The sequence below is a fragment of the Lissotriton vulgaris genome, chromosome 1_1 (genome assembly GCF_964263255.1).
Source record: "Lissotriton vulgaris chromosome 1_1, aLisVul1.2, whole genome shotgun sequence".
Classification (NCBI taxonomy): Eukaryota; Metazoa; Chordata; class Amphibia; order Caudata; family Salamandridae; genus Lissotriton; species Lissotriton vulgaris.
This window is the reverse complement of record NC_141685.1, coordinates 432,112,431-432,126,632: the sequence shown is the minus strand read 5'-3', so window position 1 is coordinate 432,126,632 and position 14,202 is coordinate 432,112,431. Positions and strand designations below refer to the sequence as shown.

At 41.9% G+C, this 14,202-nt stretch overlaps 1 protein-coding gene across 1 annotated transcript in view; it reads right to left on the bottom strand.

Moving 5' to 3' along the window:
• FGGY (FGGY carbohydrate kinase domain containing) overlaps positions 1-14,202 on the bottom strand; it is a 1,923,203-nt gene that overhangs the window by 688,333 nt on the left and 1,220,668 nt on the right. Inside the window, exon 9 of the mRNA XM_086953024.1 lies at positions 3,744-3,851. Within this exon, the coding sequence (XP_086809150.1) occupies positions 3,744-3,851 (108 nt within the window). The remainder of the gene's footprint in view (positions 1-3,743; positions 3,852-14,202) is intronic.

The window sequence follows — 14,202 nt, the reverse complement described above, 5'->3', positions numbered from 1 at the left end:
ACCAATATAGACACCTCTAACTGTAACCTTAAACGCTTCCCACAATGTTGAAGCCTCATCTACTGTGCCTTTGTTGAAAGCGAATTATTGTATGATAGCCTTGCGCACCGTCATGTCATATAAGGGATCAAGTAGCGCCTCAGATCACAATCTCCACGTAAAGGGACGCCTCACAGCCTTTGGGAACACCATATCTAATCTCACCCAGTTATGGTCTGATAATGTTCTAGCCAGTGGTGTTACATCTGTCACCCATTCCATCATCTCGCCTCCAAGCAACCAGTAATCCTGTTGTGACTAACTTCCATGTAGTGGTGTAGCATGCGTACCCTCTTGTACCTGCGGGTGTCGTACCCTCCAGACATCACACACCCAAATTCCTCCATGGCCCTCAAAACACTTTTGGCAACTTTAGCGGTACGATTGGGCAAGGGGCTAGACTTATCCAGTGTCACATCCAAGTTCGTATTAAGATCGCCACCCCAAATCACCGGAGCCGGAGGCCAATCACGCAATTTCCCAGCTATACAATCAACACAGGTGGGATTATCTGCAATCGGTCCATACATATTAACAATGGTGACCAGGGCGTGTGGTAATTTCCCCATACACCATCGCATACCTCACCTCCTCATCCGTGTATGTGTGCAACGCCTGAAACTCAACCCCTTTCTCGACTAGTATTAGCACTCCTCTCGCATAGGAGGAATATGAAGCGGCCAATTGAAACCCTGCCCATCTACTCGCCACGTTTCGCTCAGTGTGTCTAGTCAAGTGTGTTTCCTGTATCAGCGTAACCTGTATTTCGTTCCGATTTAGATAGACCAGCACCTGCCTCACTTTTTTAGGGGAGTTGAGGCCTCGGACATTCCAGGTTAATAGCTTGCATTTATCTACCAGTATTTGTCACTGTTCCTACCGTCATCTGCACTACATCTAGTCTCAGAAGGGCATCAGTCATGCCAATACAATACAGTGCGGTCTTGCCTGATGTGGAACATGTTAATGCGCACAATATAGCACAACAAACATATAACAAAAAATATGAAAAACGCCCTTTCCCTCTCCCTTCCATCCTCCCACCTCCCACTCCAACCTCCCCATCAGGTTGAGTCCTAACTCCCCCCCACCCTCGATACACCATACCCAACTGCCCATCTCACCATACGGGGAACACCCTCTTGGGGGGCTCAGCAATGTGTACTCGCACCGCAGTGCGATTGCCGGAATGTTCCCCTCGCCGTGTTTCGTCCCCCCCGCATTTACCATGCAATTTGTTCCACAGCATATTACTCATTCGCCCCCACATAGAGTCAGCAGCGGTAAATTTCAAAAATAGTTATCCTCCACCTCAGACACTCTCCTAACAGGATGCCACATATTATTCCAGACCGAGAACCAGAGCATATCAACATCCCAGAGCAATACGATCATGTACCAGTTTGTCCATTATTAATCAGCATTGTCTAAACCAGAATCCATTGTCATATCTTCCACAGGTTTCTGACGAGATATTGCCTTGCACACATGCTTGGAGAATTTCAGTGCAGACTTTGCGTCAGTAAAAAAGTGTGATTGGCTCTTATGAGAAATCTTCAACTCTGCTGGGTATAACATGGCATACGGGACTGACGCCTCTCTCAACATCTTATTCACTGGCATAAACTCATTCCTCGCCTTGTACTGCAGGTGTACAGTCTGGGGAAAAGAAGAGTTTATCCCCCTTGTGCACCACCGGTTCTTTAGCTCGAGCCTCACGCAAAATGGTGTCTCTGTCCGCATAACTGAGGAGTCGCGCGATGACAGGGCGTGGTGGCGCCCCCGGCTTGGGCCGCGGTCCCAGTGACCGGTGCGCCCGCTCCACTACCATCATAGCAGAAAGGGCAGGTCCAAAAAGTTCAGGTAGCAGTCCATCTATGAAGGGCTCCATCTTGGATATGGGCGTGGTTTCTGAAAGGCCAATAATGCGAATATTATTACGCCGCGAGCGCGCTTCTAAATCTTCGTTCTTTGCACTTATTACCTCCAGCACCTTTTCCATCTGAAGGAGTTGTGTGGGGGCTTCAGCTTACGCGTCATGTTCATAAGACACACGATTTTCCAACACATCTAATCTGCGCTCGTGCGTATCAACTTTCTTTTTGAACATGTCAAGACCTGTGGCCAAAGCATCGATCTTGGTATCTTTCGTCTTCATCCCCACCCGTAGCTCTAGCATAAAAATCTGTAACACTGTTGTGTATGGATGGATTGCACTTGTCCATATTTAAGCTACTGCAGTCAGATATGTAGCATTAAGGTACAATAAAAGGTGGCTGTGCACAAAAACAAAACAATGTATAACTCAGAGTCTGCTTGATGCATGAGGAGCCCTGCTTTCAGCAACAACTGCATTTCCAGAACAGCTTTCACATGAATGTGAAATTATGAACCAGGTTACCATTAATTTAAGAAAAACATTGGCAACGAGTTTGCCTCCTTAGAATCATGATAGAATACGGATTTTGGCATTTGAATGGAGGGTTTCTGAAGGGCCAAACAGTGAAAAACACTTTTGGTGGAATTATTTCAAACGGTCTTGTAAAACAGCCACTCGATGTCACCCTGAATCCCCAAAATCAGTACACATGCAAATATTCGTATTTTATTATAAATCTGAATCTATTATGTGCTAAACGTCTTCAAAATAACAATTATAATAATAATAACAAACAATTAATGTAACATAAGGTAAGAGTGAACACTAAATATACTAAAACACAATTTATCAGTGGACTGAAAACAATGCTTTAAGTAGTCAATTACCAAACACGTGGCTGCCACAGTTCCTGTGTCTCTTTAATTGCACAAACATGGACCTCAGACAAGATCAATCCTGCAAGCACACTTTCAGGCACTGAGAACACTTCAGTAGACAATGCAACAATCCTTCTCTGGCTAATACGATGTGTTCAACAAAAAATGCAAAACAATTAAGCAAAACAAATTCTGTCAGCTTGCACAAAATGAAGCTAGGAAAGCCACTTCAACAGAAGTGTAGTACACTGTTTTAATATAGGCATTCAATTCAGGTTTAACCCATTTTCATTAAATAAATTAGCACTCAAATACATTCAGTGCACAAACACAGGTTATATTAACATCTATCAAGTCCTCTGATATATAACATTATCATCAGAAAACCTGTGTTCACGTTGGTATTAGATGACATCCCGTTTTGGAACTTGTGAGAAGTCAAGGCTGTGGGAAGTATCATGGAGGGGAAATGTTAATCAGGTGGCAGTAGCTCAGATTGTCCATGTCTTCTAAATTTTCTTGTGCAAGGCATTCTGGGAGCCATAAGCCCAAATAAAGATTACAGTTAGGATGAAGGAGTACTTAGTGATTTACATCAAAAACTGTGCTCATTCCAAGAGACTGGGTGGGTGAGATTCAATATATTTGCTGGTAAATTATGTAAGTAAGAAAAGCAGGGCAAGATGTGCACATTATGAAATATGGATAACATACTTTCTCTGCAGATAGTTGGAAACTAAAAATGATGTGAGGAATTAGAAGGTGTAAACCCATTAGTCAGTATGAGTAGAAACTAATCATGAACAATAGAAGCTGTCACAGACTTTTTTGTTAACAGCACGAGTACAGTCATTTGCTTACCGCCAGCTTTTTTTATCTCGTTCCCATAAAATTAGGATATGTTGTGTACACACATTCTTTTAAATGAAGCTTTAAGAGAGGCTCACCAGTTTTCCTGTGGCACTTTGACCTCCCTCATTTAGCCAGAATCCTGGAAGCATGGCTGAATAATATGGCCCCCAGATGCCAGGAACAAAAAGAGGAGAGTCACTGATCTAGGAAAAATCAATATTAGATTGATGTGTGTTAGATTCCAAGCTTTTGTGTAACGGGATCAGACAATCATCAACCACATGCAGAATAAGTATAGGTAATATGGATATTAGATTGACTGACTGCAAACATAGAATTCACACAAGCTTCAACATTTTCTCTTTTACACTTTTAAGCCATATCAATACTGACACTACGCGTAATAAATTCACATACTGCAAAAGTACACTGCACAATTGTCGGTCAGAGCAGAGATACCCTGCGAAAAAAAGAAAAATAAAGCAGTTTGTGAGTGTATGTAAATAGTGGAAAGTGTTAGGTACCAATGCGTAGACTGTATACAAATGCTTCTTTAGAACAATACCCTTTTAAAAAATCAACCGAAGAGAGCCCAAAATTAATAAATATGCAACCATTATATCTGCAACTTAATTCTTTGCCCTGAAGATGTGATTATGTATTTTTTCCTGGTCCTGCCGAACTGAAATTAGGCGATGGGATGCACACACAGAATGATTTCCTGAGATCTTTAGACGCACAGTAATTCAGGGTGTGGTAAAACCACATGCAGAAATACAGTTTATACACAAAGCTGACCAAGACATTAGAATCACATAACACACAGAAAATACGCCATTTACCATCCCTACAGGTTTTGAGAGTGAAATGGGAATCAGACCTGGGCAAGATGACGAATGTTGGACATCATGTCAGCAGTACCCCTGAGAGATGGCCATCCAGTCGGGTTTCCGGCTGGTCCAGTTTAGGTTACTTCATAGGCCCTGCTACACTCAAACACACCTGTATCGATAGGAGCGATTGATTTGGACTGCTGTCGAAGGAGGTTTGGCCAGAGGGGCAGCCTCTTGCATACCTTGTGGAAGTGCCCCAGACTACTGAGATTTTGTACTGGAGTCTTGCAGGTCATGGACAATGTCCTGATGGTCACCTCCAAATTGGTATTACTTTGGATTGGGGGGAAAAGCCCTTTGCTGTCCCAATGCAATATGGCCCTAGCAGTAGCGAGACAAGGCACTGTAAGACGGTAAGGGAGTGCAGACATTCAAATGTATTGGTATGGATATCCAGCATGGAGTGGTGTAGGCAGGTGGAGGAACATATCTACGCTGGTGAGGGGATGCAATTAAAAACATGTGGAAATATGAGAACAATGGTGAGAACACTCTAAGGAATAAGTGGGGGGCATCCGGCGACACCGCTTTAGGTCTTACTTTTGGAGAATACATTTAATAGGAGACCAGGACAGGCTCTGGAGACAGGGAGGGGAGGTCCAATGGCATAGATGGAAGAGACAGAACTCATTTGTTATTATGTAGTTCACCATCTGATAGCTCAAAGACTCATTCTGTAATGACAAATACTGCAGCACCCAGGGGAAGGAGCAAATGTATTATGCTCATGTTAGAAGTTGGGTAACTGGTTGACTGTGGTGTGAGCCCTGGTCAAGCAGCTACCACATGATACACAATTCCCTCACTTGTAGTGGCCTTTGATTGGTTTGAGTTTCCACTGGGAGGCATTCTCTCGGTGTGAACCAAGCCCTACGTTTTGCATGCTTGAGCAATTGTTTGATTGGCTCAACACAAGTCAGTCAAGTCAAGTCAGATAATTTGTATAGCGCACTACATACCCAGAGGGTCTCAAGGCGCTTAGCAAGACCTCCTTAACATTCCTTGATGTGGTGGTTAGACCCATAAATGAAGAACTAAGGGCAACTTTACATCATAACCCAACTGACAGGGATACGATCCTCCATTATAAAAGCTCATGTCCCAGGAACCTGCGGGATAAATTGCTGTATGGCCAGCTGCTTAGGATCAGACTAAACTGTTCATGGAAGGAGGATTTTGAAGTCCATGCAACGGCCCTTTGTGAACAATTGAGGGAAAGAGGTTACCCCAAATAACTGTTCAAGCACGCAAAATGTAGGGCTTGGTTCACACCGAGTGAATGCCTCTTGTCCAAGAGAGTCAAGGAACCAATTACTAAATTGGTGGGTGTGTCCAATTTTGGACCACACACTAACAAATTCCGTCAAATAATCCTAAAAAACGGAGTCAAAAGTTTGGAGTGGTGCACTACTTCAATTAGTCTTATAAGTCTTGTATGTTATCTCAATAGATCCTTTATTTTGCATGAACTATAAACATACCAGCCAACGCGTTTCGTTCATATACAATGAACTTCTTCAGGGCAATGGGTGCAATTCGTCGACAGTGGGGTAGGTACCCCCTGGTGTTCCGTAAGAGCTGACTGTGAGCTCTGTCCGTGGTGTAGAGTCGTTGCCAATCTGGTGGCAGATCTACACAAAGGAACAATGTTACTGCTTGGGCCTCCTTGATAAGGGCCTGCGTTCAATGGTTCTGATGAGCTATAAGCTGCCGTCGGCTTCAATCGGAGATCAGCTCTTACGGAACCCCAGGCGGTGCTTACCCCACGGACCAAAAAATCATCCATTGCCCTGAAGAAGTTCATTGTATATGAACGAAACGCATTGGCTGGTATGTTCTTAGTTGGAAATTCATAAAAAATAAAGGATCTATTGAGGTAACATACAAGATTAATGAGACTAATTGAAGTAGTACACCACTCCAACCTTTTGGCTCATTCACTCTCTGTTCAGCAGCTGGTGCCCAACGACTGCAGGTGCCGGAGTTGCATGTGCACACACATCTGGACACAAGTTTTTCAGTAATTACGAAGGGAACACAGCAGGAAGTGTGGTCACAGTGTCCCCCGTTGTCCGCAATTGTTCCTCACCCTAATCCTAAAAAACTGGCATCTGCTTCAGACCTGGAATGTCCCTTTGAATGGCCGCTTTTTGCCATGAAGAAGGACATAAGTATTGGAACGCAATTGGTGAGGGCTGACTATATTTCAGTCACCAAAAAGCAGGACTTACGCTCCCAGTGGAACCTCAAACAAATCAAAGGACACCATAAGTGTGGGAATTGTGTATCATGTGAAACTACTTGTGAAGGATCCTTATTTGAGAATAACAGCATTAAATGGGTTCATAAGTCCTTTTCAAACTGCAAAATGAAGAACGTTGTTTATGGAATTATTTGCCCATGTGGTAATTTGTACATCGGTAAAACCAACTAAGAGGTCTGATTACGAATTTTACAACATCGATCAAGAATACGCACAAAAGTGTTGAACGCTACTATGGTCAGTCACTTCATACAAACTAACCACAGTGAAAGAGACATAAAACGGACCCTTCTATGTGTGGTTAAAAGATGCCTATAGGTGGAGATGTTGAAAGACCTGGAACACCCTCCCCATCCTCCTACGGCAGACCCAGGACCTGCTAACCTCCAGAAGACTCCTCAAGACCTGGATATTCAAGCATAATCAGCATCCCTTCCCGCCCCCCAGCGCCTTGAGACCTTCATGGGTAAGTAGTGAGCTTTACAAATGTCCTGATTGATTGACTACAAAAGGAAGCTTAGCTTTTATTGAAGTTTGACAGTGCCATATCCGGCCTAAATGAGATGTCTGAAATATCAAGGACTTAGGTACTGACCTCTTTAAAGCATCGTTACAAATAGGCTGGTAACACACGCTTAATGAAATGCACTATAACTCGCAGCATCCACTTCCACAATACTTAGGACCAACAAACTATGATCTAGAAAACCGAAAGTTGTACACCTGGGAAATAAACACCTGACATTTCAGGTGAGAACAGCTGAGCTGACACAACTCTGAGCGTCAGACTGAAGCTGCAGGATTTGGATCAATGACCGCATGAGCGTTTGCAAGTGAGTCACCAGTCTTGTAACAATGTTGCCCAGAGAAAGAGATTCCAGAGATATAATGACACTAAGCTAAACTGTTTCCTTTGGCACCTGTTCTTTTTAGAAAATACTTAATACGCGCCCTCCGACATCGGAATGCTTTATACGGCATCAAAGCCATTGATAACAGTGCATTAATCACCACGCTGCCACTAAAAGTGGCATGAACTGAGTCTATGGCCACACACGAGTGTTTAAGTAAGTCCAAGGCAACATATTATCAATGCAAAGAGAAACTATTGAACAACATGAGCGGATGTTCAAAATGATTGTTATACGCCTCTGTCTTCCCCAGACAAATCGACACGCGTTTACCGAAATCTTCAATGCTCACGGCTTCACTCTCTATAATAGGCGCTCAGCAATAAGAAACCTGACTGGTTGTATTACTGTCTATTTAAGTAAGTTAACCCCTATAAACATACTAACACCAGCAATAAGTAAAATGCACGAATACAGAAGTTATTGACCAAACGTCTTTGTCATTTTAGGCAACCAACATGCCACTATAAACCATTTAGTAAACCTCTAACTTTGTCTAAAACCAAAGAAGTTACAAGTAAGTCAAATAGCAAGTACTTGCAAGTTATAACAGTTCCCTATTTATTTAATTTGTATCTAACTCTGTACCGCCCGATCATGTTTCAGGCCAGCCGGTCTGCAACGTGTGTAAACAGCGCTATTGACAATCACGATGTGATTTGCAAATTCAACAAGAGGTACAGACTCCCCTGTCTCTTCTTAAGAGTCTATCAATCAAATTGACAAGGAGGGCACTTGTTTTAAAATATCCCTTTTTTCAAAATATCTTTTTCTTTATTGGCCTTACAGAATTCAGTCACAGCCCTGAGGAGAATCCTTTTAAATAAATTGGGATTTGAAACGCATTGGCACGCTTGACCATCAGGGGAAGAGTTTCTCATAAAAACATGACTAGCAACAGAGGGAAATAATGTGTCCAAAATGTTGAGTCAAATGTTTTACCTCCATTGGTTGGTAACCCTAGCCTGTTTCACTGAAATTGTCATTATTTGAAATGTGGGTTACCTTGTTTTTTTCTTGATTGGTAACAGTTACATTGATTGTCATTTGAAAATTGTTTTGATGTTTCTTTTATCTCAGTTTGTCTTGATGTTACGTAAGTGTGAAGTGTAGGACATATCTGTCTTGTGAACTTAAAAAAAAAGAATAATAATTGAAAATATTGAATAATTAAATGACGTTGACCATCATACTCAATCATTTTGGTCTCAGCCTGTCTAAATAGTTGGCAGCCTAACAAACGGTCAGCTAGATACTTCAATTTTTATTGTATTTATCGGCTCAATCTGGCTTTGTGAAATAGGGCCCATCCCTCTTGATAGCTAATAACTTTCAAAAAGTGGCATTTTTTAAATTGTGATCAAAAATCCAACTTCACCAGTAAATATGGCTTTTCACCCAATTCCAAAGACACCAAACATGAAATAATTCCCTCTTCCTATCTGGAAATTACATTTACAAAATATACAACTCCAATGTTATCATATGGGAGATTGCAGTAGTGAAAAATGAATTTAAGAGTTTTTCACTACTAGGCCATGTAAAAGATAAAAGTACATGTCCTACTTTAAAAATATGTTGCACCCTTCCCTCTGGGCTGTGCAGGGCCTACCGTAGGCATGGCATATGTATTAAAAAGGAAGGTTTGGACCTGGTAAAAGGTTTATTTTGCCTGGTCGAAATTGTAGTTTAAAACTGTGATCTTCAGGGGAAGCCCTAAGACATGTTTAAGTGGCTAATTAAGTGGGTGATGCAATCAATGCCGCAGGCCCACAAGTAGCATTTGATTTACAGGCCCTGGGTATATGTGGTACCACTTTACTAGTGACTTATAATTAAATTAAATATGCCAATTGTTTATAAGTCAATGTCTCCATGGTTTAAGCAGAGAGCACAAGAACTTTAGTACTGGTTAGCAAGGATAATGTTCTAAATATGAGAGTGAATGAATGAATGAATAATTCTTTATTCGGTTTTTGTCATGTATAAAAACCATAAAAGCAATTTCACAGATAAAAATCATTTCATAATTAATGTTTAAAAAGGTTTACAATTCAATACATTATCATTATCAAAAATACAATGTAGGAGACTCCTCACTATTTCACATTTACATAAGGATTCGGTTTTTGCCAGAGCAACTAATTATAAAACTAATTTTTACAGGTTCAATCGATGTCTAAAAATGCATTTCAAGAATTTAACTATATACTTCGATGTCCATTCCTCCTCTAAAAACTGCAGAACTAACAAAGCTGGGCGGCATCTTCTAATGCCCATATGTTTTAGTAGGGGGATCAACCAGATCTTTCTATGGCCATTATAATATTTACAAAAAAAGAAAGAATGAATGGTTGCCTGAGTAGACATCTCATCACACGGACAAGGTGGTAGTACTGGATCCCAATTATTTCTCGTTGGGAAGGCAACCAAACGGTGTAGGAGATTTAGCCTGAACCTAGTCAGGAGAAATCTCTCAAAAATGGTAACATCGTGAGTCAGATATGGCTGAATTTAAAATGTAATTTGAACGGCTATAGAGTGTTGGACAGAAGTTTTAATGGCTTCTTTTGTGAATCGTAATTTCTCTAAGTGTATAAGGGACATCGCTTTTAGTGTCTTCCTCGGTATTTCCCGAATCGAACATGGGACTAAATAGTTTTTTCCTAGTCCTAAATCGTAAAGAAAATTATTTATGTAGGACAGCCATCCAATTTTGTGTGAATAATCCAAAGACATACTGTCTGTGATTATTTGCTGCGTGAACACATTTTTTTCTGATGACCAAATTCGATGCCAGAGAAGAAGTGGTTGAATTTTGGCTAAATCTGACAAATGAGGAATCCCCAATTCCGTGTGACATGAAAAAGTAGACACACTCTTTGGTACCGCTAAGAGAAATCTTAGAAAGGCATTCTCAGCCACTTGTAAAGCACTGGTATTTGCATACCCCCATACTCCGGCCCCGATTAGGGCTATTGACTGGCATTTGGCTCAATAGATCTTTAACAATTCCACTGGCGGCCTCTTTCCCAGTTTTTGTGCAAAATTTATGAGGGCCGCAATAGCTCTCATGAGATGGAGTTTTCTGGCCTCAATTGCAGGTTTCCAGTTTAATTTTTGGTCAATAATAATTTCCATATATTGTTGCGTGTTTATCTAGGTTCCTGATCGATACTGTGACCTTATGCCCCTATTCGGCTATAAATCCATTTATTCCCTATATCGTTCAAGTGCGATTTTCTGAAAAGTCATCTCTGGCCTCACACGAACAGAGCCACATTCCAGCATAGTTCTCTCTGCCACTTCCTTTGCGACCAATTAGTGCAATGACAGAGCAGTAGTCACTATCTGATACTCCTAGATAACACTCCGAGTTCTTCAACAAGATAAAAACTTAGCAAACCTGGAAATCCCCGCTTGCTATGTTTTGATTAGTAATGGAACTCTAATGAGCAACTGATAACTATCACTTCCTAGTGACATCTTTAATTGACGTCTTATGTCCAGCAAACTTGCGTCAAACCCGGCACCTGTCAGGTATAAATATTACCAACGTTGCCTTAAGCAATGTGAGCTGCAAGCTACTGTTGCTGATGCTGGCTGCCTGCAAGACCCCGTGTTGGTAAATCTAGCACTCTGTCGCTGCAGCCTGCTATCCTGTGGTGGTGAAGCTGCTGATACCATTATCGCCGCCAAAGCGCGAACTATGGTGCAGTACGCTTAAGGAGCTGAACAGCCGTCCCTCTGCGAAGACATCCAGCAGATTCCAGCTGCCCGCGGACGCTGTCCCCCCTCCTTCCTCGACGCGCTGAAGAGACCCGCTGCCTTTCTCGTGCAGAGAAATCCAGCCACGGCGTTTCCGGTTTACCCTCGCGGGTGACTGGGATATCGAAAGAGACCCCTGAAGGAGATACCAATCCTCCATCATTCTATTCAGAGGTATGGTGTTGACTAAACCCTTAGACGAGAATTCTTGAAACAAACCTTGGCAAAACCAACTTAACTTAAAGCTACTTACTTACTCCCCTTTTCACGTGTTAGGCTTAGGTCAGGCACACTGGGGTAGGCTTAGTTAGAAGCACCAGTTGAGTATGTTAGCCTAATGTATATATGACTGTATATATGTTTTATTACTTTTAAACCATTGTATGGCTAAGAAACCATATCAATGCTTTTACAGTTCTATTTCGCAATACTTATCTTACTGTACGTACTTTTTATAATACCAATTATTACAATTGTGGCAATACATTTCTCTTGTACGAGAAGAAAGACTGTTCAATAAATGTTAACCCTTTATTGACAAACGCCCGTCTCTCTATTCTCTACATCTCGTGAAAGTAAACTGCACTAGACTGACTGAGTGAAATACATGTCTATTGTTTCACACGACCCTAGAGATTGACTCTTGATCTGAGGATCAAAGTTGTCATGTTGCACGGTTGTTGGAAAGCTGAATCCCTTCTTGTCTGTGCCAAGGAAGCTGATCACTTCCTATGCAGAGAAGAAAGTTTCCAGTGACCTCTGAGCTAGTTGGTAACACAACCCAATTAAGTTTAGCATAGTCAGTGGAGGCCTGGAATATCCGCAGTTCCACGTCGATACTACTGTTTATGTTATTCCAATGCGCAGGGCCTAGTGGGAAACTAGGAACTACACTACATGGCGCCCAAACGTTTGGTAAGGCGATAAACTAACGCAAGACTTGTAGAGTAACTCAGTCGTGCATATTTCAGACCCCTTTCTCCCGTAAATACTCCAATAGACGTCTGGAGTGGGTGAAAGTTTAAAATCCGCCCGACCTTAGTAGGAAGAGATTCCTATGTAAAGCTCTGGTTTATTCAACGTTGAAGGATACAGTGTTCCAAAATATTGTGCACCTAATCTTTGTCTCCTTGGAGACCTACTCTGCAAACCTCGCATTTTTACAATGCCAGAAAACGGAACCTCTGGGGCCGCAGCAGATGCGACTCAGCAAGGTCCTGAATACACAGACCCGGATGCTATTATCATCCCGGTCCACTTAAGAAGATCTATAACTTTAAAACTTATAGAAAATGGACTGACACCTCAGGGTGGTACAGTAATTTTCGTGATAGAGGCTCACGAATATCGGCAGACAGAGGTATTCTATTCATGGATAAACTTTCCAGCGGTAAACGCTAGAACAAAAGAGTTTCACTATTACAAAATAGAGAAACCTCCGGAAGAGTACGCTCCTTTTGAGGAGATTGAAATTCCACTTAAATTTCAAGAGCACCTGCTCTGGTTTAATGGCGCCCTAAAACACAATGATCACATAACTAGGCTCGGTCCACTAGGTAGACCAGGAGCAACGTGGCCGGTTCTAGCCAGCTACACACCACATCCTGACATTGTAAAAATGTCTAAAGAAGAGCTGTTAGTACAGCTAAAAACATTAATAAAAATACATAGGCAATTAGTCCAATATGTAATGCGGACTGCAACAGTCCAGCCAGCTGTTAATACACCACAGCTGACCCCTCATCAGGGGAACACAAATAAAATCACACCACAGAACATACAGTCATGTCTTGGTAAAACACCCGTAAAACGGGAACAAATTCCTTTCTGGTTAGCACAGAAAATCACTCAAATAGAGGCAGTATTTCCTGATACTACCCCTATTGAGAAACACAGAATCTTGACCATCTGCCTTCCTATGGGAATCGCACCACACGTGGAGGACTGCGACACTTGGGGTACAGTCTTTGCTTCCATTTACACAAAAACACACGGTGTTCCGTCTATGGCGGTAATACCAGAAGTGCTAAAACAGATTCAAAATGAATTCGGTCCAGAGCCCGCTTTAAATCTAGGTATGAAATTACTGAAAGACTTCAAGCAGGTCTCGGCTATATTATTAGCCAATATAAGAGGAGAAGCAGCATCTGTGGCGATTCGCCAGAAGTTGAATGAAACAGATATAAAAGATTCTGTTGAGCTTGCAAAAATCATAGAAAAATGCTATGAAGAATTAGGTAGAGACAGCTTGGGTGGAAAACCGGTAAAGCCCCAACTGCTCGGAAATCCTGAAAAATTATTTATTAAAAATAATTTAAACACTCCTAAAAAGAGCTGGGATGGAAATAAACAATCCACTCCCAAGGAAAAAGTTTTCCAGTCCAGAGGAAGGTCTCCTCGACGGAGGGAAAGAACTCCGACTCGAGAACGCCAGTCTCCCCAGAGGGAGCCCTCTGAGAAAAGATATAACCTTAGAAATAGGGATAATCTGAAAAAACCTGATAGATATCAAAGCATTGATACACGTCCCTCTCGATCTTTTCCACAGAATTTGGAAAGAAGAGGACGGTCAGACCCAGGAGAGCACACCAAGTCCAAAGACAAGGAACCTGCTCAAAATAAGAAATCTCAATTTCAGAAAAAGAAGGTAGCCAGTATTAGAGTAATCAACCATGCCGAGAATACTGAGGACACAGTTGAAAAACGGGGAGTGGGCATT